Raw genomic sequence first — 26,330 nt, 5'->3', positions numbered from 1 at the left:
TCTGCAGCGGATCTGAGACTTGTTGCTGGGGAAACCCGCAGCGGCGCTTCCCAGGGGACGGGAGGCCGAGCCCCGCCTCCCAGCCTCGCTCCACGCGCCGCGGGGGCCGCACGGCTCGCTCAGGCCCGCGCCCCCGCCACGCGCGCCCCCGCCACGCGCGCCCCCGCCACGCGCGCCCCCGCCACGCGCGCCCCCGCCACGCGCGCGCCTCCCCCCAGCCCTCCACGCACGCTCTTCCCGCCGCACGCGCCCCCACCCCCGCGCCCCGCCACGCGCGCGCCTCCTCCCGAGCCCCCCGCGCCCCGAGCCCCGCACGCGCGCCGCCCGCCCTTTCCCGCCGCGCTCCCTCGAGCCCCAGGCGCGCACTGGCCGGAGGAGGCGCTGCGGCCGCTGGGGAGCGCCGCCTCCTCTTCCTCCACCTCCTCCCGCCTCCTCCCTCTTCTCCTCCTCCTCACTACGGTTCCCACTCCGGGGCGGGGGCGAGCGCGTCCGGTTTGCTGGAACGGTTCGGAAATGGCAACTTGCGCGGTGGAGGTCTTCGGGCTCCCGGAGGACGAGGTGCGGGGGCCGAAGGGCTGCGGGGCGGGCTCCCCTTCGCGCGGCTCCGCGGCCAGAGGGTCGGCTGTCGCCCCCGCGGCCCCCGCTGCCCCCGCTGCCCCCGCACGAGCCCCGGGAGCGCGCAGGGCGGCGTGCGGACCTGGGGCGGCCTGGCGCGCGGGTGGGGTGGGGGTGGGGTGGGGGTGGGGGGCGCCTGCCTCAGCCTCCGCCAGCGGCGTTCTCTTCCCAGCCTGTGGACTCCACACCCCTCTCCTCCCGGAGCCGCCGCCTTCCTCCAGTTTCCTTCAGGAAGTGCAGGGGAGGGGCGCTGGGCGGCGAGCGGCGTGGGTGCGCGGGGCCCCTTCCTGCCACCCCTGCCCGGGATGCGGGGTGCGGGGTGCGGGGTGCGGGGTGCGGGAGCCCCGGGAGGGCGGCGGCTTCCCTGCAGGTCAGCATCGCGGCTCTGGAGCCGCCTGCGCTGGCGGAGGCCCGCAGGATTGACCTCATGGACTTTGACAGGAAGACTTGCAAGTGAATTGTCATTAGCTGTTTTGATTTCTTTTTTTTTTTTTTTTTTTAATCTGAAATCGTTTTTAACCCTCTAGCTGGAGATGGCCATGGGACAGCAGGCAGATAGATTTTACTCCTCGTGTTTGGCAGTTGGTGTCAAGTGTGGCAAGTTCATGCTGTGTTTAAATATCACCGGTCTTCAGCGATATTTAAAAAATAAAGCTGAAAAAGTATACAGACTTTAAAGAACTTCCCACAGTTGTTCACTTTGAAAATTCAGTTCCAGGATTTGAGAAGGCAAAGTTGACTCTTCTCGAAATAACTTAGGCTGGTTATGCCTCACACTTAGTTAAAAAAAAAAAAAAAAAAAAAAGCCATTTGGAATGAGTTGTTCGTTTTAAATGAGATGTGGCTTCCCTAAATTCTTGATGATTGTCTCAAAAATGGGAATGGGTGGGAGATGAAAAGCTATCTAGTCTAACAGTTGACTAGTTCAGTTTGGGGGAAAAAAATAAAATTTAGGCGTTCTTGTTGACTGGCTAAGTGTCACATGTACTTGCTATCAAGATGGGACCCAATTAAATGTAATACATCACCCTGAATTTAATTTATCTTCTGACAGTGTTGGGCTAGTTCCTTCTCTTAGTACCTTGATATCTTCAAATGTCTTTTACATTCATCTTGGCAGTTCTTTGTTGATAAACAGCGGGCAACTTATTTATGCCGGCACATTATCTCAGTGTGTTTTGAGACTAATCATGTAATATTAGAGCTTGTTTCTTAGTTACTGCTAGCAGAAAAGAAGCAAAGTGGTGGTGGAAAAATGGTGGCAGCTTGATAGACCCTCAGAAACAACAGTCAGTGTGTGATGGCTAAAGATGATATTCCTGCTAAAGTCCATTATTGTTCAGCAGAGGAGATCAGAAGAGTGCGGTGTTGAACCACTGATAGCTTTCTTATCAGTCAGGTCTCCCTGCTTTGCTGTGATAAGCTGTTCAATGCAGATAATCTCAAGCTGACATCCAACCCAATCGGGCTGGCCTTGGACTTTATTTCCTTTTGGTTGTTGTTACTCAGAGGTAGCTCCTGACTTCCAGATTTCTCATCCCATTCCCTTCCAGCAAAGCCAGATTGATCATAGAATATTGCCAAAGGCATTGTTCACTCTTCTCTCTTTGGTACACGTTCTGTGTTTTCAGTTATCTGCTTCTCACATCAGCCTTCCGCCCAGCGGAAATAAAACGAATTATGGCAGTTAGTGGGTGGTCAGTAAGCAATTGGGGCTAAAGGCCAGAAACTCCACCTTTTGAAATGAGGTTTTCCTGAACTTGCATCCCGAGGGATTTGTATTTCTAGGGAAGTTTCATGGCTTGGGGCCCACTCTGTTTGCATGATGGGGGGCCAGTTGTCCTGTGACTCAAAGTTCCTTGCAGTTCCATCTGTCTACTTTGTCCACATTGAGGAAGGGAGTGAGATAGGAAAGTGAGAGACATGATGATGGAGTGTTGTCTTCCACTTCTTCCACTCGGTTATTTATTCAACAGACATTTATTAACTGTCTGTTCTGTATCATGCAGTGTGCTGGCCACCAGGGATACAGATAGAAAAAACAGTCCCTGCCTGTTTTGTGAGGAGCTCAGAATCTGGTGGGAAAGATAAAAATCACTTGTTTTCTGGTAGAGGTGGCCATCTCATCGCTCTTGTCATTTATTTTCTGGTCCATCACAAAGTGATGGTTTAGAAGGTTTAGAAGACCTCCCCCTCACTTTTTCTTTTTTAGAAGAAGAACATTATTTTCTAGAACTCACAGATGGAAATAGGCAGCCCTCTGCTGTTGATGAAAAATAAGGTAGCTTTTCTCTTACAGGAAAAAGTGATGATTCTTACTTTAAATTTGAAACTAAAACAAAAAGAAAATGAACAGACATGGGTTACAAGATACTTGGAGAGTTATAATTTAACCAATATTTTTAACCACTGAGTCGCACTGTATGAGCATATTAGTGGCTCATTGAAGTAGGCCAAAGTTTAGATCATAATTCTTCTCTATTACTTTTCAGTGAATTTTAGTTCTTATTCCACATATAAATGTCTTTTAGTAAGAGATGGTCCTGGCTTCATGTGCAGAATTTTGTCATTAAAGCAAAACAAACCAAGGAAGTAGTGAATATAAATTATACCAGATTTGCTGACAGTCTCTTGGGATTAACAATAGAGGCTAACTCCCACTAACCTTTGGTGAGGAGGAGTGTGGTAGATATGTACACTGGAATTCAGCATCCCTTCTAGCCTCTTTTCAGTGGACTTCCCTATTTTGCAGAGGTTGGGAAGCTAAACAATATGTTTCTCATACTTTCTGGCACTTAGCATTCTGGAAATGGATTTTGAGATAGATTTCCCAGTATAGTGCACTTACTTGAGATTTGGAAAGTAGAAATGAAGTGGAGCATAAGTTCTTGTTTTTTTGGCTTTTTCTTCTGACAAGCATAGTCACGTAGACCTTGACTTTTCCTGCAAAAATGTTTTGGTGTCTGGTAACTTGTTTTGTGAGTATCAATAGGAAGTTGCAGAACCAGTGGTGGTGGCAGCTTCCTGATGACTAGATAGGGTATGTTTGCAAAGCCTACAGATCTGGTGGTGGTTCCTGATTACCTACCTTCCTGACTGGGGCAGAAGTGGCAATTTCCTGGGTGGGCCAGTTTGAGGTGTTTCCAGGTTCTCTGGAGGCCTAGTCTACAGCCTGCCCCTACAGCTCTTCCAGTGATTTTCCAAGCACCTAATTCCCTGTATTAACTTGTTTCTTCTCAAAACATGTAGAGTGATTTCTGTTGCCTACAACTGAAACCTGACTGAAACAAGGTAAAGAAGGAAGGAAAAGGAAAGAGAAGAGAGTGTTCACTGTTAGGAAATACAATTTGCACCTGTAGAAGAATGGATGCCTTTGGTGGTGACTGCTAGCACAACGCAAAAGCAGCAGCGTAACAGAAGTGCATATGTTGACACTTCTAGATCTACCAGTGCCAAGCAGAAGCAGACCTTGCCTGTCCTGGCATCATACTGAGCCTGGGAACCCAGTTCCCAAACCTTTATTCACTGTACACAGGAAGGAGAAGCACAGTTGAAGCGTAGCTGCATTAGCATCTATCTCAAACTTTCACATGTTGATTTTGCCATTACTCCCTTTGTGCAACTCCTTAATTCCAGCATCATTCTATTTTTCATAGGTTTCCACGGGACCAAAGAAGTGGATAAAAAAGAATTTGTTTTGCAGCAATTTACTTTTTAGTTATTAAACCAACAGGAAAGTTGGAAGTACAGTGCAAACAACTCCGATCCTCCTCATGCAGGTTCTCCTGTTCTTGGCATTTCACCACAGTTCATCCATAATCCTTTTTGCCATTTTAATTATTTTTTAAAAATATTTATTTATTTCAGAGTGAGAGAGAGTACAACTGAACAGAGGGAGGGGGAGAGAGAATCTCAAGCAGACTCCCTGCTGAGCCCAGAGCTTGATCTCATCACCCTGAATTCACCAACTGAGCTGAAATCAAGAATTGGGCTCTTAACTGACTCAGCTACTCAGGCACCCCTCATTAGTCTTACTTCTAAATCATTTGAGGGAAAGCTGCAGACACAATGCCCCATCACCTCTAAATACCTAAAACAAGAACACTTCTACATAACAGCTGTCCAGTCCTCTAAGCCAGAAAATCAACACTGGTACAACAAACACTACCATCCAATCTGCAGATCCTGTCAATATTTGCCAGGTGTTTTAGTAATTTCTCTTTTTCCTTTCTGGTCCAAGAGCCCACGTAGGAGCATAGGTTGCATGTACTTATCATGTCTTGGCAGTCTATTTTTTCTGTCAGTTCCTTGACAGGAAATAGAGTACAGACCATACAACCTGTAGGATGTTCCTCCGCCTGGGTCCGTTTACTGCCTCCTCAGGGTCATGTTGAAGTCACGCTTTTTTGGCAGAAATCACAGAGATGAAGCTGTGTTCTCAGTGCATCACAAGAGGGAGTACATAATAGCGATTTGTCCCATCACTGTCCATGATAACCTTGCTCACTTGATCATTTTGGTGAGAGCCAGGTTTCTTTTTTGTAATGTCACTATTTCCCCCACCATAATTCATTAGTGGGGATCCCTGGGTGGCTCAGCGGTTTAGCACCTGCCTTTGGCCCAGGGTGCGATCCTGGAGTCCTGGGATCGAGTCCCGCGTCGGGCTCCTGGTATGGAGCCTGCCTTTCTCTCTTCCTGTGTCTCTGCCTCTCTCTGTGTGTCTTTCATGAATAAGTAAGAGTCTTTAAAAAAAAAAAAAAGAATATTCCATAGTACTGAGAGAATGTGATTGCTGATTTGAATTGCTGAAAGCACTGTCTACTGACTGAATTCTCTGGCCATCAGTGTTACTCTCCCTTCTTAGGCTGGCTCCCTTGCACATCCTATCAAAGTTTTAAGAGGATAAATGAAAGGAGAAGATAGGAGAAGTCTGGAAATAAATGTAGGGAGAAAGACACAGCACAAACAAATGAAAAAAGGTTTTGATAAGACTTTGCTAAAGTCTTGAGGAACCCCATGGCCTGACTCAAATGTTGAGTACACTGGCAATGAATGTAAACGATCATGTCAGTGCATAAAGATGCCTTAATGAAATATCCTCCTTTAAGTTGAAAGAGTCAACCTAAATATAATCAGAGCTGTCTTTAATTGATTGCCTGCTATATAGATTGCCGAGCAGCAGGTCACATGGTCTCATACTTCAGTTGTAATCATTGAAACAGTTTTTCAAAAGTAGATAGTGTTATCTCCATTTTATAGATAGAGAATTTGAGATTGTGATTTCCTCAAGGACTGGGTCCTATTAGGTTGCAGATGTAGGCTTGAATCTCAGATTTCTTTAATACCAAACACTTGATCTTTCCACTGTCCTACTGCAAATAGTTGCCCAAATAAAAGAATTTAACAGAAGAGACTCTCCGTAAGGTGACAAATATAACCTATCCAAAATTAACTTGTAACCCTTCTTACATATCTTATGCCTTTTTTTTGTTAATAGGTTTTAGGTGGATGTCTGAAGTACTTGAATTCTGTATTTGCTTGAATATTCGTTGAACAGTTACTATGTGTAAGGCATTTGGATCAGGTCATGAGGTGATAATAATGAATGACAGACTTCACCAGTTTATAGCCTACAGGAAGAGAAGGACAGTAAATATATAATCACACAGACATTTTATAAATGTCAAGGAAAACGGATGTGAGATAAAAGTAAAAAATGGGAAAGATTAGTTCATCACGTATGATATGAAGGAGGGGAGAGAGTATGAGGAAGTCACCTTTGATCTGAACCTAAGGATGAATAGGAGGTCGCCAGGTGAAGGAAGAGTGGGGCAGAAAGCCTATCAGGTAAACAGAACTACTGCATGTGTAGAAGATAAGATGGAGAGGAATGGAAAGAAGGCTGAAATGGTGGTGTCAGGAGACGAATCTGAAGAGGAAGGAAGAGCAGAGCCCAGGCAGTCAGGCTAGGGAAACTCACGAAATACATGCATGGGCACGTGCACACACATATCATCATCACTAGCACTTCTTTATAGTTAATATCTGTTCCTCAGATATTTAACTTTTTCTCTATTTGTTGTTTCTTCATTTCTTGTTACATCTCTGGCTTTCCCATCTAGGATCACTTTTTCTGCCTGAGGTATATCCTGTAGAAGTTTTTTTTAGCGTTTGCTGGCAATAAACTCTCATGGTTTTTGTTTTTGTCTGATAGTGTCCTTATTTTGCTTTTTTTTTTTTTTTTTTTTTGGTGGGTGGGAGAGAGTGAAGTAAAATTTATAAACAGTGAAATGCACACATTTTAAATGTACACTTTGATGTACCGTGGTTTTTAACACACATGTAACACACAATTCAATTAAGGTATAGAATATTTCCATCACTCCAGGGGGGTACCTGGGTGGCTCAGTCGGTTAAGCATCTGCCTTCAGCTCAGGGTCCTGGGATTGAGCCTTGCATCAGGCTCCCTGCTCAGCGGGGAGTCTACTTCTCCCTTTCACTCTGCTCCCTCTCCTGCTCGTGCTTTCTCTCTCTTTCAAATAAATCTTTTTTTGTTTGTTTGTCTTTTTAAAAAAGAGTATTTCCTTCACTCCAGAATGTCCCCTGGGGCTCTCTTCCAGTCAACTTCCCACTTCACTCTCCAGAGGCAAACTTTTATCACCATGAGTTAGTTTGGCCTGTCCTGGAACTTCATATAAATGGAATCATACAGTATGTATTCTTTTGTATCTGGCTCCTTTTGTCTAACGTAATGTTTTTCAGTCGCCCATGTGGTTGTTTGTATAAGCAACTCATTCTTTTTATTGCTGAGTAGTATTCCATTGTATGAATATACCAGATGTTTATCCATTCTCCTTTTGACAGACACATCTATTGTTTCCAGCTTTTGCCTACTATGAATAAACCTACTGTGAATGTTCATCTACAAATCTTATGAAAATGTCTTTTCCACAATATAGGTTGCCAGCTTGATGTGTATCTCTCCAGAGGCATTTCATGTATAAAGAAGCATATATGGTGCTGTCAAATTTAAGAGTAGTGTTAAAATGGGAACTGATGATGAGTTGTTCTTTTTTGGAAATTATGTAGTTTTGATTGAATAAATAAAGGTATAGTTTTCTAGGAGAATAGTCCCACAACTGCATTAACTATAGCACTTCCTATTCTTACCTTCATGCTGTCTACTTGTGGGTCTCAACTTTAGTGTCCATAAGAATCACCTGGGAAGTATTTTAAAACACAGGCTACTGGCCCCACCACAGAGTGTCTGATTTAGTAGATAGGGGACCTGAAAATGTGTGTTTCTAATAAATTCCCATATGGTGCTCATACCATTGGAGAACACACTTTGAGAACCACAGCTGTCTCTTAAATCCAAGGATTCTGATTATTCTAGTTTATCACAGTTATTACTGCCAAACACTCCTGAGGAATTTTGAACATGCATAGCAAATGTATAGCAGTCATACACTCCACTTTTACTAGGACCATCCTCATTTCATGTATTTTCCAATGCAGGTGATCTAGCATTTATTTACATTTTTATAAAATGCTTCCAGCAAATTTACATGCCAGAGGAATAAGGCAGCTGCCAGTCCAGTCTTTTGTTTTGAAAATATGGTCACCATAAATTATAAAACATCTTGCAAAAAAAGGACAAAAAATCCTTTATACTCTAATAGTTTTTAAAATAAATATGCAGTGATTATGTTATTGCATTACATGAATACAGTATGATTTACATCAGAACCCTTATGTCATGTTTATAATTATTTATTGCACATTTTTTGTTTGCTTTCATTTCATGCATGCTTGTCACAAATTTGCAAACTGACAGAGTTTTAAAACTACTCAATGTAGGGGTTATATATATGTATATTTACATATATTACATATATATATATAATGAATGCTATTCCCTTCATTCTTGTTGGCAACTGCCTCTTGCTATGTCACATTCCTTCTGAACTGCTTGCACTCTGTACCTGATGAGTAGTCATCACCTGCAGGCTTCCATTTGCCATCATTGTGAGAATTCTCTTGATCTCTTTTCTGTGTTGGAGCCACTGTTTCTTTATTCTTTTGTCTTCCTCTTTCCTAATTTATTCCCTCATTTGCTGACCTACATCTTCTATATAGTGGGCAGGTACTGTTGACTGGAGTATTTCGTGGTAGGTTATCTGAATCTTTCATTTCACAGTGGGACTCTCACATAAATATTTAGAACATTTGGGTACCCCCTCCCTTCATTACTTAGCTTCCACAGAGAGCAGTCTTGCAATCTTCTGTTTGGTGAGTTTAGATCTGGCAGCCAGTGTTCTGGGCTCACCATTTGTGCAAACATTTCTTGCTTTAGATAAAGTGCATTCTTCCAACTTTCAGCTATTTCAGAAACTTTTGTGGTTAATCAAGAATTTGTCAGCACCTGCTGTGTTCCAGGTATTCTGCTGGGTTCCACAGAGAGAATACAAAGATAATGAAAAGATAAGTTTCTTGAGCTTCAAAATCTCACAGTTTTAATAGTGAGACATATCTCACATAAAGACATATCATTTGTCTCTTCAGATAGAAGACCATATGTGATAAGTGCTATAAAAATGGGCCTTTAACAGAGAGAGGGGAAAATTCATTTCAACTATGAAGGCTTTTTAGAAAAGGTGGCGTTTGGACTTTGAAGAAAGGACAAGACTTTTTTTCTTAAACTACAACTTAAAATTTATAAAAAGTTTAAGAAGTAAAACAAAAGCCTTTATCATCTCATTATGTATTCAAAAGGATGTATTTATATATTTATTTGAGAAAAGCCTTTATCATCTCATTATTTTTTTAATAAGATGTATTTATATATTTATTTGAGAGAGAGCAGTGGGAAGGGGAGACAATCTTAAGCAGACTCCCTACTAAGCATGGAGCTTGAAGTGGGGCTCCATCTCAGGACCCTGAGATCATGACCTGAACTGAAACTGAGAGTCTGGTGTTCATCTGATATAGTCAGCCAGGTGCCCTATCATCTTATTATTTTATTTCATTTTTTAAAAAGTTATCACTGTTGCATATTTCCATTCAATCTTCATCAGCATACATTTTTATAATTATCATAGAATAGATAGCACTCCAGTTAGCATGATAATTATTAAAAATGATAATTATTTTGTCATTAGATAATAATACATTTTAAAAAATATTTTATTTATTTGATAGGGAGAGAAAGAGCACAAGCAGGGGGAGTGGCAAGGAGAGGGAGAAGCAGGTTCCCTGCTGCACAGAGATCCCGACACGGGGCTCAATCCTAGGACCCTGGGATCATGACCTGAGTGAGCTGAAGGCAGACCCTTAACTGACTGAGCCACCCAGGTGCCCCTTAATAATACATTTTAAATGACTGCTCAGATGATAGAGGACTTTAACAATGAAGGGGTAGGGAGAGGATGGGGAAGACTATTCCAGGCAGAGGGAGCCTAACTTGTGCAAAATCTCAGAGATAAGTAAACACAGGTAGTCTGGAGGTGTGAAGGGGGAGTTAGGTGTGGGAGGGAGGCAACAGAAGAGTGGGAGAAGGATGAAGAAAGGAACAAAAATTTTAAGAATTTGGAAAGGATGGAAAGATCTAAAGCTCTGCATTTCCTATTCCTGGATTTGGGGGAGTTGATAGAAGACTAGGGAGCAGTTAGTAGCTGTTTTCATGAATTGTGGAGAAATCTCAGGCCTGGAAAGCCACTTTTAATTACTGTAGCCTCCTGCATAGGTAACACATTACCATTTTGTTTCACACTATCATTGAGAAAAGCCACATATCTTTGCATAGGATTTGCAACTTGTCTATTTCACTTTCATAAATCAAGAAAGCTTTCTTAGGAGTGGAAGGGGAAGTCTCAAGCTTTAGAGAAGAGCTGTGATCTATTTGGAGATAGTGTTCCCATTTTGAAAAATGAGAAGATGCTTAATTTTCATTTCTTTTTCCTCATTTGAGCTCTATGTGTCTATTAACAGTATTTTGAATATCTTGTTTCCAAAATTATTGAAGAGTTTAGTTTCTTGTTGCATTTATGTTTCTCAGTTTCAAAGATACTATGATTTATGAGATATTATGATTTCTGCTTATGAGATATTATGATTTCTGCTTATGGATATGGTTGCAAAAGTCCACTTTGGCAATTTTCTAGCAATTTATAAAATGCACTGAAGGGATGCAAATATGAAAATAAAGGGCATTTCTTAATTTTATGACAGAATCTTAAATCAATATAGCTTCACATCAGTTAACCACAACGTCCAAAATAACTAATTCTGATATTTGTGGTAGGAAATGCAAAGAGGTTTAAAAGTTAAATGTGTTTATGATTGTGAGTAATTTGTCATTCCCTGGAATTTTTAAAATTAACGCTTGTTACATTTTTCTCCATGAGACTTTTGGGGCATATTTTCAGTAGGGGTTCTACCAATATGGATTAACTTTTTAAGAGGGGTATGGTAGGGATGCCTGGGTGGCTCAGTGGTTGAGCATCTGCCTTCGGCTCAGGGCATGGTCCCAGGGTCCTGGGATCAAATCCCACATCAGGCTCCCCCTGGGGAATCTGCTTCTCCCTCTGGTATGTTTCTGCCTCTCTCTCTCTGTGTATCAAATAAATAAATAAATAAATAAATAAATAAATAAATAAATAAATAAGAGGGGTATGGTAATCTGTTTCCTCAATTAGGTTTATATATAAATTACACCTGTCTGTTTATAAAAGTTGAAATTATCAAATAATATTATTTGCTCATAACACTTTTGTTTACACTTTACCACTAGAAAAAGTTTGTATTTATTTATTAAGTCATCACAGAAAAGACTTCTGATTTTCAGAATTCAGTGTTGGTGATCTGTACCTACCTAATAAAGTACAGCCATTTCCCAGACAACTGGGGCTAGAGGAAACATATTTTATCGAGCATCTTTAGTAAGGTTTTTTGTATTATCTGAATTTGTCATCTGAGCTTTGGAGCTAATAGAATATTTCCATTATCATATTTATTCAGTGAAACCTCCAGGAATGAGGGTGGAGCATTTAGAAGTAGGGCATTTAGAAATAGGAGAGATTGAAATAAATACTCCATGATATATATATTTTCTCCTTTTCAGGCCTCTGCTCACAAGGGAATATGACTACTTGCTGATGGAATGATTGTATAATAGAACCCATTATGTTGCTATCTGTTGGGCAACATCTATTTCATATTTTTTGATCTTGTAAATGCTCCTGTGAATACTGCTGTGCTTATATCCTTGAGTACATGGGTGAGAGTGTATCTAGGGAATAGACCTAAAAGTGGAATTTCTGGATTATTGATTTAGAGCTTTAGTAGATTTTCCAAAAGTGTCTTCAAAATGATTCTTCAATTTATAATTTCACCAACAGCATATTAGAGTTCTCCCTGATTACTGGTGAGATTGAAGATCTTTTCATATGTTTACTGTCCGTTCTCTATGATTTCTTGTATTGGGTTTATATTTCACTTATTGGTTTTAGGAGGTTTTTTTTAAAATATGTTCTGGATAATCATAATTTGTCAATGGCACACATTTTAGATACTTGCGCCTTGTCTGTCTCCTTGACTTCTCATTTTGTTCATGGCATCTCTTCTCGTATAAGAGATATATAATTCTAATGTCAAATCTAGCCACTTTTCCCATTAGCGTTTGTCCTTTCCTACCTTCAGTGTCATGGAAATAATCTAAAATTTCTTGGGAAATTTTTGAAGCTTTCTTTTTTGTTTATAAGGCTTAAAGTATCTGGCATTTGTTTTTGTATATAGTATAAGATAGTGATTGAATGTTATTACTTACTTCTGTACTGATTTTTACTCTGCCCTCTGAATTTTTTTTAAACATTTTATTTATTCATGAGAGACAGAGAGAGAGAGAGAGAGGCAGAGACATAAGCAGAGGGAGAAGCAGGCTCCATGCAGGGAGCCTGACGTGGGACTTGATTCCGGGTCTCCAGGATCACGCCCTGGGCTGAAAGTGGCACTAAACCATTGAGCCACCTGGGCTGCCCCGCTATGAATTTTACAATTATTTGTTAATACTCATGAAAAAAATCTGGGTAGGGGGAGTTGGAATTGTATTGAATTTATAGGTTACTTTGGAGAAAACAGACAGTAATATAGAACATTTCCATCCATGAACATAGTGAATTTCTTCATTTATTTAATTGTTCTTCAATAACTTTTTAAAATTTTACCCATAACAGTTTTTTACATTTTTCATGAATTCTGTTTCTCTGCAGCTAATAGTTTTGCTTACTGGGAATTCTTTAAAATATACATTCTGTTTTATAATATTTTCTTACTCATCTTTTAATTTCAAATGATTTAAAATCTGCAGCACAGTTAAAATAGTAGTATAATGAACACCTGTATACCGCTCAGCTAGATCCACAAATTGGTAACATTTTACTTATTCCCTTTATGTACATACACAAACACACACACACTCACATTCAACAATTTTTTTTGCTGAGCGATTTAAGAGTAAATTGTACTTTATCACACTTTATCCCTGAATATTTCAATATGTATCTCAAAAGACATTCTTATATAAAACCTTATAATAGCATTAAGATATCCAGAAAATTTAAGACTTGATATATTACAGTATCAATATACTATGGTTTTATTTAATGCATATCTACTTGATATATTACAGTATCAACATACTATGTTTTTATTTAATGTATAATCTATTAAATGGGATTTTTAAAAGAATGAGCACAGGGTGAAAAAGAGAGAGAGAGGCAAACCAAGAAACAGATGCTTAACTATAGAGAATAAACTAATGGTTACCAGAGGGGAGGTAGGATTAAACAGGTGATGGGGATTAAGGCCTGTGCTTGTGGTGAGCACTGGGTGTTTGGTATAAGAGTTGAGTCACTATATTGTATATCTGAAATTAATGTACTGTATGTTAACTAACTGGAATTTAAATTAAAACCTAAAAATAATAATTACCTTTCTAAATAGTTATTACTAATGATTATAAACTCTTCATTTTGTGTTATTGTGTACATAGCAACAATGATAGATATTAGTACTGAGAATTTGACTGTAGATTTTCTTGGAAGCAGTGATAAGTTCTTAATGTAATAATTTAACTCTAGGGTTTTTTGTCTTTTCTTTGTAGATAACCAAGTTATCTAGGAATAACAATGTAGTTTTTATTTTCTCCTATGTAGCTTTTTTTTTTTTTTTAAGATTTTATTTATTCATGAGAGACAGAGAGAGAGAGAGTGAGAGAGAGAGGCAGAGACATAGGCAGAAGGAGAAGCAGGCTTCCTTCTGGGAGCCTGATGCGGGATTTGATCCTGTGACAGTGGGATCACGCCCTGAGCCAAAGGCAGAAGCTCAACACCTGAGCCACTCAGGGGTCCCTCCTATGTAGCTTTTAATCAAATTAATTATTGAAAAAGAGTCTTCCAAGTAATTTTAATATCCTGATTACTTTATTTGATATGTATATATTTAAAAGTATGTGTCTCGGATATGTTATAAAGTATGTGAAAATAATATATATTTTTTTATATTTTAGGAAAATTCACGAATTGTGAGGGTCAAAGTTATAGCTGGAATAGGCCTTGCGAAAAAGGATATCTTGGGAGCTAGGTAAGTATATTAGGTTGGGTTGCAATTTTATTTTATTTTATTATTATTTTTAAAGATTTTATTTGAGAGAGAGAGAATGCAGAACGAGAAACAGAGCACAAACAGGGGGAGGGGCAAAGAGAGAAGCAGACTCCTCATTGAATGGGGAGTCTGACTCGGGCTTGATCTCAGGATCCTGGGATCATGACCTGAGCTGAAGGCAAACATTTAACCTACTGAGCCACCCAGGCTCCCGGGGTTGTAATTTTAAACTGTGCTGGTTGACAATATTTTCTAAATAGATGAATAATTGAATAATAATATTATTGGTAAATTATTGTGCAAAGTGGAATGATTACATTTCCAGTAGATTTCTCAGTATCTGAACTACCACATGGCAATGGTGGGAATTCTGGAAGGAATAGACCCAGAGAGTAGATTCCCAAACTTTGTCTCTGGATATTTGCTGACCCTGAATAACATATGTGATGGCAGATTCAAAACAGCTTAGCTAAAGAAAAAAGATCTGAATAGAGATATGAGTTGCTGCCTAAGAAACGTGGTTATGGTTCTTGTCCAAATAAGATAATTAACCTATAGTCTCTACAATTTAACACTAATAATGTCCAGGATATACTCCAAAATTAATTGATCTATGAGGAATCAGGAAGATGGAACACATTCTCAATAGAAAAAGGAATATATGCTCAAAAACATGTTTAATACTTGACACATTGTACCACTAAGGATTAAAAATCTCAAGAATGAGATAGAAACCATAAAAAATTCTAGAACTGAAAAATACAATATTTGAAATTAAAAATTGGGTGGAATTAATAGAATTCAGATGAAGAGGAAAACTTAATTGAACTTAAAATTAGGTCAATAGAAATTATTTCCTAATTAGCAAACAAGAGATACAGGGCCCATGGGTGGCTTAGTTGGTTGTGTCCAACTCTTGATCTCAGCTCAGGTCTCAATCTCAGGATGAGTAGTTCAAGCCCTATCTTGGATGCCACACTAAGTGTGGAGCCTACTGAAGAGATAGAGAGACAAAGATAGAAAAAATTTTTAAAAATGAACAGTGACTCAGGGACTTGTTAGATAATATTAGACCGTCTAACATACATGAAGTTAGAGTCCTAGAAATAGAGAAAGAATAAGGAAAACATTTTTTAAAAGATTTTATTTATTTATTCATGAGAGACACACAGAGAGGCAGCAGGTAGAGGGAGAAGCAGGCTCGCTTCAGGGAGCCTGATGTGGTACTCGATCCAAGGACCCCAGGATCATGACCTGAGCCAAAGGCAGATGCTCAACCCCTGAGCCACCCAGGTGCCCCAGGAAAACATTTTTAAAAGAAATAATGGGGATCCCTGGGTGGCGCAGCGGTTTAGCGCCTGCCTTTGGCCCAGGGCGCGATCCTGGAGACCCGGGATCGAATCCCACGTCGGGCTCCCGGTGCATGGAGCCTGCTTCTCCCTCTCCCTGTGTCTCTGCCTCTCTCTCTCTCTCTCTGTGACTATCATAAATAAAAATTTTAAAAAAATCTTTAAAAAAAAAAAAGAAAGAATGGCCAATTAAAAAAAATAGACAAAAGATACAAATATATAGTATTCAAAAATCCCAAGCAGAATAACACCAAGAACTACCATTGAGGACATCATAGTCAAGCTGTTGAAAGCCAAGTATAAAGAAAAATCCCGACAGAAGAAAGAGAAGGAAACATATTACATACATAGGAACTACAATTCAGTTAAGGGCTGACTTGTCCCAAGAAACTATGTAGGCCAGAAGAAAATGGAAGAATAGAATAACAACTGTCAATCCAGAATTCTGTGTTCAGTGAAAATATCCTTCAGGATGATGACAAAATAATGACATTTTCAGATAAAAGAGAACTATGAGATTTTATCATTGGCAGACTTGCCCGGTAAGAAGAGATAAAGGAAATTCTTCCAACTAAAAAATAAAAAATAATAGATAACAAAAACTCAGATCCTCAGAAAGGAATAAGGAAATGGTATTTGGTAATATGAAAAAGATTTTTGTTTTCATAACTTAAACATATGCCTGTTTAAATCACAACTGTATATAACATTATTTGCAGGATTTTAATTATATGTAGATGGAATATATATAACAACTATAGTGTAAAGGACAGTGGGTTATTTTCACAAAAAGAACAACTATTTTTAGTTTCTGCCTACGCATTTTACATTATGACAACCCTGCTCACATGCAGAGTCTGGACATTTAGATAAGGATCTGAGCTTGGGATTCCTGCCACAAATTACCCCTATGCTTTTCCCAGGGCACCTTTTTAAAATAACTACTTAGAGTTAAGCCCACAAAAAGTTAGTGACCTCCACCCAACCACTTTATAAGTAATAGGTGCTTGTCACCCTGTTCTTTCTCTTCTTCACTCATGACCTGGTAGCGGAGGACTGCCCCTTGTATGGCCCATTGCTTCTCCCCATTTTCTTCTGTTTCTTGGGTCTGTAGGTAACAAATCTTGTGACTTTACTTCCTTTGTGTTGGAATAGTAAAATGCCTTCAATCAAAATGACCGTGGGGTTTTCACTTCCCCAAAGTGGGAGTTCAGATGCTGAGGAAGCTACCTGTCAACCCCATGTGGGTGGTTTATTCCTCCTCACTCAGCAGATCCTAATCTACATATTCTTAATTTAATACACCAGCTCTGTCTCCTCAACACAGTTATGGACCTGGTTAGTAGGTACAACATTAAATGTAAGTGGAACAAAAAATTAAGGGTGCGCTTTGTAATACCTAGATAAACCACTGAAAACAATGTAAAGAATTATAGTCATATTTTTAGATGAAATTCCTGAAAAAAAAATAATTAAAGGCCAGAAAAGGAAGACTAAATGATCTAAATGATAAAAAAAAAAAAAAAGGAAGGAAGAAAAAAAGAAAGAAAAGGGAAAAAAGGGGAAGGGAAAGAACAGAAAATCAATAATAAGTTGGTAGGCCTAAATCCAACCTTATCAATAATAACATTAAACATTGGTGGACTAAGGTAAGTATCAGACAGAAATTGTTAGAATGGATTGAAAAATAAGACCTGATTACATGTTGTTTATAAAAGATAAATTTAAAATATAAAGATAAAACTAAGGTGAAATAAAATTGACCCAAAGAAATATGCCATGCAGATAGTAAGCATAAAAAGACTGAAGTCATATATTAATATCTGATAAAGTAGATTTCAACACCAGAAAGTATTTGCAGACATGTCATAACAATAAAAGAGTAACCAGTAGGCCATAACAATCATAAATCATAAGTAAATTATAAAACAATCATAAATGTATACATGTTAGCAGAACTTGAAAATATATGAAGCAAAGCTAGACAGAATTAAAAGGATAAATAAAAAAGATAAATAAAAAATTCCACAATCATAGTTGGAGACATTAACACCTCTCTCAGCAGTCGATGAAACAGCTAGGTTAGAAAATCAACAAAAACGTAAATTTGTACAATATTATGAACAACTTCAACATAAGGAACACTATTTCTAACAACTGCACATATACATTTTTTTCAGATGGACATAGTACATTCACTAGCATAGCCCATAAATGTATTATTTATTTAAGCATGACTATGATTATCACAAACTTAGCAGCTTAAAAGAACAAACTATCTCATAGTTTCTGTAGGTCAGAATCCTTGCATGGTTTAGCAGTGTTGTCTGCTTCAGGGTCTCATAGAACTGCAATCAAAGTATTGGCCAGGGCTGTGGACTCATCTGAGGCTTATTTGAGAAAGGATCCACTTTCAAGCTTATGTGGTTGTTGGTAACATTCAGTTCCTTGCAGATTGCCAGACTGGGGCTTCAGTTTTGCTGGCTGTCAGCCAGAAGCCACCCTAAGCTCCTTGCCGCATGACCTTCTTCATATGGTAGCTTGCAACCTAACAGCATGCTTTTTCAATGCTAGCAAAGGAGGAAATTTAAGAATAGATGGATTATAACTTTATATAATAAAATGTCATGCATTTGTCACTTTTGCCATAATGTATTGTTTAGGATACATAGGTCCTTCCTACATTTAAGAGGAGGTAACACAAAAGGTAACACAACCTGACATTAGCAGGTGGGGATAATAGGAGCTACCCTAGAGCCTGCCAGCCGTTATATGTTGGGCCATAAAACAATAAATCAAACAACTGCAAAATTCACATTCTTTTCAAATGCATGTGGTACATTCACTGACATAGACCATATTAGGACAAGTCTCAGCAATTTTGAAAACATTGAAATTATATACAGGATATTCTCTGATAACAGTGGGATTAAGTTATAAATAATTACATGATATTTAGAAAGATCCCAAATATTTGGAAATAAAACAGTATTCTTCTAAGTGATTTATGGGTCAAAGAAGAAACAACAAGAGAAATTAGAAAACATTTTGAACAGAATGAACAATGTAGATGAAAATATAGCAAGATCAAAATTTGTGGGATGCAGCTAGAGTAATACTTAAGGGAAAATGTATAGTTTTAAAATGCCTACCTTAGAAAAGGAATAAAATCTAATGAATGATTTGAGTTCTGATCTTAAGAAATTAGAAAAAGGGGCAGCCTGGGTGGCTCAGTGGTTTAGCACCGCCTTCAACCCAGGGTGTGATCCTGGAGATCCCAGATTGAGTCCCATGTCGGGCTCCCTGCATGGAGCCTGCTTCTTCCTCTACCTGTGTCTCTGCCTCTCTCTCTCTCTCCCTGTGTCTCTCATGAATGAATGAATGAATGAATGAATGAATAAATAAATAAATAAATCTTAAAAAAAAAAAAGAAGAAATTAGAAAAAGAAGAGCAAGTTAGTTCCAAAGTAAGGAGAAGGAAGAAAATACAGAAAGGCAGAAATTAGTGAAATAGAAAATACATAATGATAGGAAAAAAATCATTGCAGTCAAAAGCTTCTTTTTTGAAGGGATCAATGAAAATTTTAAACTTCCATCTAGATTGATCAAAAACAAAAGGGAGAAGGTACAAATTACCATAATGGGAATGAAAGCAGAGGTATTGCTATACATCCTATGGAATTGAAAAAGACAAAAAGGGAACACTGCACAACTTCATATCAACAAGGAATTATATACAACATAGATGAAATAGAGAAAATCCTTGGAAGACACAAATTACCAAAATTAATCACAAAAGAAATAACTTGAATCGCCCTAAATCAAACAGTATATAACAATATATGACCAGGTGGACATTTTCCCAGGAACATAAAGTTTATGCAACATTAAAAAAAAATAAATCAGTGTAGGCTATAGTAGAAGTGCCTTCTCTTCCAGCCTCTTTGGTCTCAGCTGTAGAAACAAGATAACAAAGGGGACGTCATCATTTGGAAAGCATCACAGACATACATGGTGTGCCGCAACTGTGGCCCTAAGGCCTTCAGAAGTCAAATATGGCTATCTTGCCAAGAAGAAGAGAAGCTACAACTGGGGTGCTAAGGCTAAAAGATAAAATACCACTGGGACTGGTTGAATGAGGCACCCAAAAATTATATTCTTCAGATTCAAGTGTGGATTCCATGTAGGAACAACTAAACTCTGTTGGGGCATTTGGATCATCTTAAGGATTTCAACAGTTAGTCACACAATAAATTTTCTGTTTTTTTTTTTTTAAACCTATCAGTGTAATTCATCATATTAATATATACAGAAGAAAAAAATACATTCTTCAGTAGTAGAAAGTACATTTGGCAAAACCCAACGTCTGTTCATGGTAAAAAAAAAAAAACAAAACCCAACGTCTGTTCATGCTAGGAATAAAATGTAAGATTGGTTTAACATCCAAAAATTAACTAATGTAGTTCATCATATTAATAGAATACAAGAAAAATACACGATCATTTCAATGAAGCGAAAAAGCATCTGACAAAATTCAGCACCCATTCATGATAGAAACTCCTAATAAACTAGGGAGAAGTGGAAATATTCTAAACCTGAATAGTGACAGCCTGAATGTTTTCTACTTAAATTCAGGAATAAGACAAGGTTTTGTGCTCTTACAGTCAGTTCAACACTGTACTGGATGTCCTAGCTGTATAATGTAGCAAGGACAAAAAATTGAAGAAATGCAGACTGAAAAGGAAGAAAACTATCTTTATTTGCAGACAACATGATCATGTACATGGAAAGCCTTAAAGAATCTACAAAAATATCTGCTAGACCTAATAGGGTACAAGGCCATAAGATACAAATTCAGTGTACCAAAATCAATTATATTTTTATGTCCTATCAGTGAACAATTGGAAAATAAATTTTAAAAATATCCCTTTACATAAAAATAAAACTCAGAGGGGCCCCTGGGTGGCTCAGTTGGAACGATCTGATTCTTGTTCTTAGCTCAGGTCTTGATCTCAGGGTCATGAGTTCAAGCCCCATGTTGGGCTTTACAATGGTCATGTAGCCCACTGAAAAACAAACAAACTTAGAAATAAATCTAACAAAATATTTGCAGGAACTATGCACTAAAAACCACAAAACATTGCTGAGGGAAATCAAAGATCTAAATCAATGGATAAATATGTTCATGAACTAGAAGATTCATTCATTTTGTTAGAGTTTTATCTTTCTTCAAATTAATTAGATTTGGCACAATCCCGATCAAAATCCTAGCATGTTTTTCTGGAGAAATTAATAAATTGATTCCATTATTTTTATAGAAGGTCAAGGACATAGGATAAACCAAAACAATTTCATAAAAGAACAAAATTGGAGAAGTTATGCTACCTAATTTGAAAACTTACTGTACAGCTATAGTAATCAAAACAGTGGCATTGGCATAAGAATAGATATATTGTTCAATGGAATAGAAGAAAAAGTTTTGAAACACATGCACACGTATATATGGCTGGTTGCTTTTCAACAAAAAGTGTTAAGGATAATCGTAAGGATAATTCAAGAGAAGGATAATCTTTGGTACTGGAACAGTGGGTTATCTGTATGGAACAAAATGAACCTCATTCCTACCACATATCATATAAATGAATAAGAGCTAAAATTCTAAAACTTCTACAAGGACACATAGGAGAAAAACTGTGCTCTACTGGGTTACACATAGATTTCTTAAATGAGACTTAGAGAGTGTGAACCATAAAGGAAGAAAAATGTTGAAATGGACTTGATCATAATTAAATACTTTTGTTTGAGGGGCACCTGAGTGGCTCAGTGGTTGAACATCTACCTTTGGCTCAGGGCATGATCCCGGGGTGCTGGAATTGAGTGCTGCATCAGGTTCCCTGAGGGGAGCCTGCTCCTCCTTCTGCCTATGTCTCTGCCTTTCTCTCTGTGACTCTCATGAATAAATAAATAAAATCTTTAAAACAAAACAAACTTTTGTTTGAGAGACACAGGTAAGAATAGGAAAAGGCAAGCCATAGATTAGGAGAAGATATTTTCAAAACATGTATTTGATAGAAGCCTTTAATTCATAATACATAAAGACCTCTTACAACTCAAAAATAATATGATAAAAACAGCCAGTTAAAAAAATGGGCAAAATTCTTCTCAGACCTTGTAGTTATGAGTAGGAGCAATAAGTAGTTTTTCTTATGATATTAGGAATAATGTATTCCTAATGTATTGGCATAATTTATTTGAATGTCTTTAATTTTGATATTAACATCAGCATAAATCTATTTTTGCTACCAGATGATAGCTGTTGTCATGTACATGATTTCCCTCTGCATTGTATTCATCTGTTACTCAATGTTAGTCTTTATTTTTCCATGTTTGAAATATGTATTTCATGAGTATCTGTAAATCATGACAGAAAATGCAGACCATTTTTTTGATACTTCTGTTTTGGGTTATGCAATGATAAGAAGTTGCTAGTGTGTTTTATTCATGGTGATTTTATCTTCCTCTGTTACCCTCAGAGTATACTATTTTTTTAAAAGCATATCTGCAAATCTTCTGTCTAGCTGTGTGTAAGATTATTTTCTATTTAAGTCCCACCCTTCCACCTATACCCTATTTTCCCTCAAAACTCCTGCCAATTCATTTTTCCCCCTTTATATAGTTAGTTGACTGTGAATAAGTAACATGGAAAAAGGCAAAAAAAAAGGGGGGGGCGGTGACAAAACTCTGAAACAGACATTGTGGACTATCCAGGTGAAAGTGTCTAGCTGGGTGGTAAGATTGAAGATATGTATTTACATTTAATATTTATATTTGAGAGTACATAGTTATTAAAACCATAGATGATATTATGAAGGGAAAATGTTGAAAGAACAAAAGGCCAAAGGTAATACTTTAGGGAATTTCAGTATTTAACTAGTAGATTGCAGGAGAGGAGCCTAAAAAAGAGTCCGAGATGGAGCAGTTAGAATAGTATGAGGACAGGGGCAGCCCAGGTGGCTCAGCGGTTTAGCGCCGCCTTCAGCCCAGGGCCTGACCCTGGAGACTCGGGATCAAGTCCCACGTCGGGCTCCCTGCATGGAGCCTGCTTCTCCCTCTGCCTGTGTGTGTGTGTGTGTGTGTGTGTGTGTGTGTGTCATGAGTAAATGAATAAAATCTTAAAAAATAATAATAATAATAGTATGAGGACAACCAGAAAGGGGTTGCATCATGAAAGCAAATGAGATTAGTTTCAAAGAGTAAGTAATCAGTAGCATCGAATATAGAGAGGACCAACAAAATAAGTTCCTGGAGAGTGTTGATTGTTTAAGCAAAATTGGTGACTTCTGGAGAGCAATTTCAGAGCAGTGGGTCAAAAGGAGAGGTAGAAACCAAATTCTGGGGCTTTCAAGAGCAGTGGGAACCGAGGAAATAAAGAAAGGGACAAGTGATTGGCTAGATGGCCTCTGGAACCAGGTGCTTGAGTGTCAGTTCTTGCTCTTGCACTGACTAGCTGTATAGTCTGTGATGAGTTGCTATCTCTCTGTACAAAATAAAGACAATAACCATACCTATTTCATAGGTAGTTATAAGGATCCCAAGAGTTAATATATACAAACTCTTAGAATGGTGCCTGGCACAGAGTAATTGTTATATAAGTATGAGTCGTTATTGTTATTAATATTATTGGAAATTATTTTCTTGGAAAATTTGGGATGGGAAGAAAGACAATCTAGCTCAGTCTGCTGGAGGAAGGAGGGAGGGTTAAAAATGTACTTATATGATTAGAAAAACTTAGGTCAAAAGAAAACTGAAAATATAAAAGGGAGAAGTGAAAACAGATGATGTGAGGTTCCAGAATAGGTGGGAGGAACTTGCACAAGGAGGAATTGGCCTCAAACAGGGCACAATACCTGAATCACTGAGGTTAGGTGCAAGGGTGAGTTATGATGAAAACCAGGATGTAGGAGTGGCCTGTTGGCTTTGATTTTTTTCAATTACCATTTTCAATTAAAGGTAAGGTTGTATGAAGAAGTGGGAGGAGGAGTTGGTGGTAGAGAATCATGAGTATTTGGGAGATTTGGAAATGGGAGAAATTTGACCACAGACGAGTAGTGTCTAGAGTCTTTTGCTTTGCAAACTTAAATATCACAAGATTTTTTTCTTTTCCATGTATCTTGGTAGAAGGGGTTATATGACACATAATTATTTTAAACTGAAAGCACCCATCTTATTTTATAAAAAGTCTTTGCACTCATGAGATAACTTGGAACAGCCTGAGGTCTTGCAAAGCTAGTCTTGAGAATCATTAAATTAACTATTTTAACCCCAAAAAAGAAAGGAGGTAATAAAAATTGAACAAAATTTCAAAAATCTAAAAAGGTTGGAAATCATTAAGTTGGACTAAAAGGTTTTCTTTCCAATTCTTTTTTTTTTTCTTTCCAATTCTTTATCTATTTCACTAACACGGTACTTTAGCTTTTTAACAAGATGCAAAAATTACTATAATTACTTACTGCTGCCTAAGGAACCCTTCCTTTTAAGCATAGGAAATAATTGTAGGAATTGCTAATAATTGAGCAATCTGAGTTTGGGAATAAGCAACAATTATTATTATTATTTTTTATTTTAACAGTGATCCTTATGTGAGAGTGACGCTATATGACCCAATGAATGGAGTTTTTACAAGTATGCAAACGAAAACCATTAAAAAGGTTAGACTTAGCAGTATTCAAAAAAGTTTTAAATATACTGTTTTATTTTTCTATGACAAAATATAAAAAAATTAGTTATACTATGTTTATTGTCTTTTAGACTTTGAATCCAAAATGGAATGAAGAAATATTATTCAGAGTAAGTATGTATTTTATTTCAATAAAACAGCAAACAGATTTTCTCAGGTTAGAATGATGTTACCATTTATAATATTCTAAAATGTATTTTATATAAGAATTTGTCTAGATTTTTAAAATTTTTAAAAGAGTTAAATCTAGTTATCCCCTTGATGACATGGTCCTAGAACCATTTATCTTATAAAAAAAACATGTATATAAGTAACAAAGAAGTAAAAAGCAACTGTAAACCTGGAATTATCTTATTATACTTTAATTCTGATTTAGAGACTGTATAATAGTCTTGTTCTAGTTTAGCAGATTTTGGTGTTTTCCCTTAAAGATCATGTGATATTTCTCTTTCCCCAGTCATTTATTAAATAGACTGATCTGGACAAGAGATGATGAGGGCCTACCACTAAATAAATTCTTTTCTTCTTATATACCCTTCATTCACATTCCTGCCTTTCCCCTCACCCTTCCTCCCTACACATAAGAGCAGACTCCAAATAAGCAGTTATTTCAGACTCCTCAGGGTGGCCCTCAAGTTGACAATGTCTCTTTGTACCTAATTTGTTAGAATCCTTGCTTATGCCAGAACCAACAACTTCTCAGCAGTGGTAGAGATACAAAATAGTAATCTCCCTTTCTCTGCTGGATCATTCCCATTGGTACATTCCATCCTTTAAAGGTCCTGCCTTGACCTACTTCTGGACTTACTTCTCTGTTTACCTGAATAATCAACTTTCTTTTTTTATTGTTTGTTAAAGATTTTATTTATTTATTTATTTATTCATTCATTCATTCATTCATTCATTCATTCATGAGAGACAGAGAGAGAGAGGCAGAGACATAGGTGGGACTCAATCCTGGGACCCCAGGATCATGCCCTGTGCCGAAGGCAGGCACTAAACCACTGAGCCACCCAGGAGAACAAATGATCAACTTTCTTGAAAGAGTTGCCTACCCCCTATCATGTCTGCTTCTCTAATGTATTTCTTAACCCACGCTAATCTAACTGACATCTGCATCGTTGGAATAAAACTCCTCTTACTAAGATCACCACTGACCTCTGTGTTGCCACATTCATCTAATCCCATCCTACTTGCTCAGCAATGGTTGATGTAGCTGACCATGCCCAAAACACCAGCCTCTCTGGAGGCTTGTATGGTGCCACAGTGGATTTCAGTAAGAAAAACAGAAGCCTCTCTTCTATATTCCACATTTGAAGATATTTTTTTTATACGTTTTGTTTTGTTTTAATAAAGTGAATTGGAAGGGAAGAAATTGCTGAAGCAAATGTCTGAGAAGCTGTTACTGAAGATCCAGCCAACAGCACCAACTAGAGTGCTTCTGGTTTTTCTTGTGTAGAGAAGGAGATCTCCCTTACTCTATTTAGTATGGCATGAAAACAGAATTTTAAATCAGTTTGGAAATTTTGGATTCTGGAGGAAATGGTATTGAGTCAACTGGATAGTCATATGGGGAAAAATGAAGCTAAATTTCTGGCTTACTTTCACCAGAATAAATTCCAGATTTGGTAACCTCTGGTTTTGATTGTTTCTTTGGCACAAATATTACTTAGGAGAGAATTTTAAAATTCCCAAGTGGCTGAGTGTTTTATTTATTTATACTTTTATTATTATTTTACTGATTTTATTGTGTTTTTCTTAGACATATATATGTTTTCAATGTATTGAAGTTTTTCTGTACCTCTTACTCTTTTTTCTTTCTAATATAATTGGCTTACACATATCAAATAATGTTTAGCTGTAATAGGGATGGATGTTTGTTTTGTTTCCAATTATAATGGGAATTAACCCAGCTTTTCTTCATTAAACATAGCTTTTTATTTTTATCACATTAAAAAGGTATTCAG

General features: G+C 37.9%; 1 protein-coding gene across 3 annotated transcripts in view; it reads left to right on the top strand.

The window, feature by feature from the left end:
- Positions 1-260: 260 nt before the first annotated feature.
- The window catches only part of NEDD4 (NEDD4 E3 ubiquitin protein ligase), a 120,957-nt gene continuing 94,887 nt past the window's right edge, over positions 261-26,330 (top strand). The window contains exons 1-4 of one of the 3 annotated variants that reach the window (XM_025996814.2): positions 261-558; positions 14,183-14,256; positions 24,256-24,334; positions 24,435-24,473. In XM_025996814.2, coding sequence (XP_025852599.1) covers positions 514-558; positions 14,183-14,256; positions 24,256-24,334; positions 24,435-24,473 — 237 coding nt within the window. In that variant the 5' untranslated portion in view covers positions 261-513. Of the gene's footprint in view, positions 559-14,182; positions 14,257-24,255; positions 24,335-24,409; positions 24,474-26,330 lie in introns of all 3 variants that reach the window. The other 2 variants (XM_025996931.2, XM_072738587.1) reach the window with 2 other exon arrangements.

Source organism: Vulpes vulpes, chromosome 15, assembly GCF_048418805.1.
Source record: "Vulpes vulpes isolate BD-2025 chromosome 15, VulVul3, whole genome shotgun sequence".
Taxonomy (NCBI): Eukaryota; Metazoa; Chordata; class Mammalia; order Carnivora; family Canidae; genus Vulpes; species Vulpes vulpes.
The sequence above is the reverse complement of the archived record's forward strand: the minus strand, read 5'-3'. Positions and strand labels throughout refer to the sequence as shown.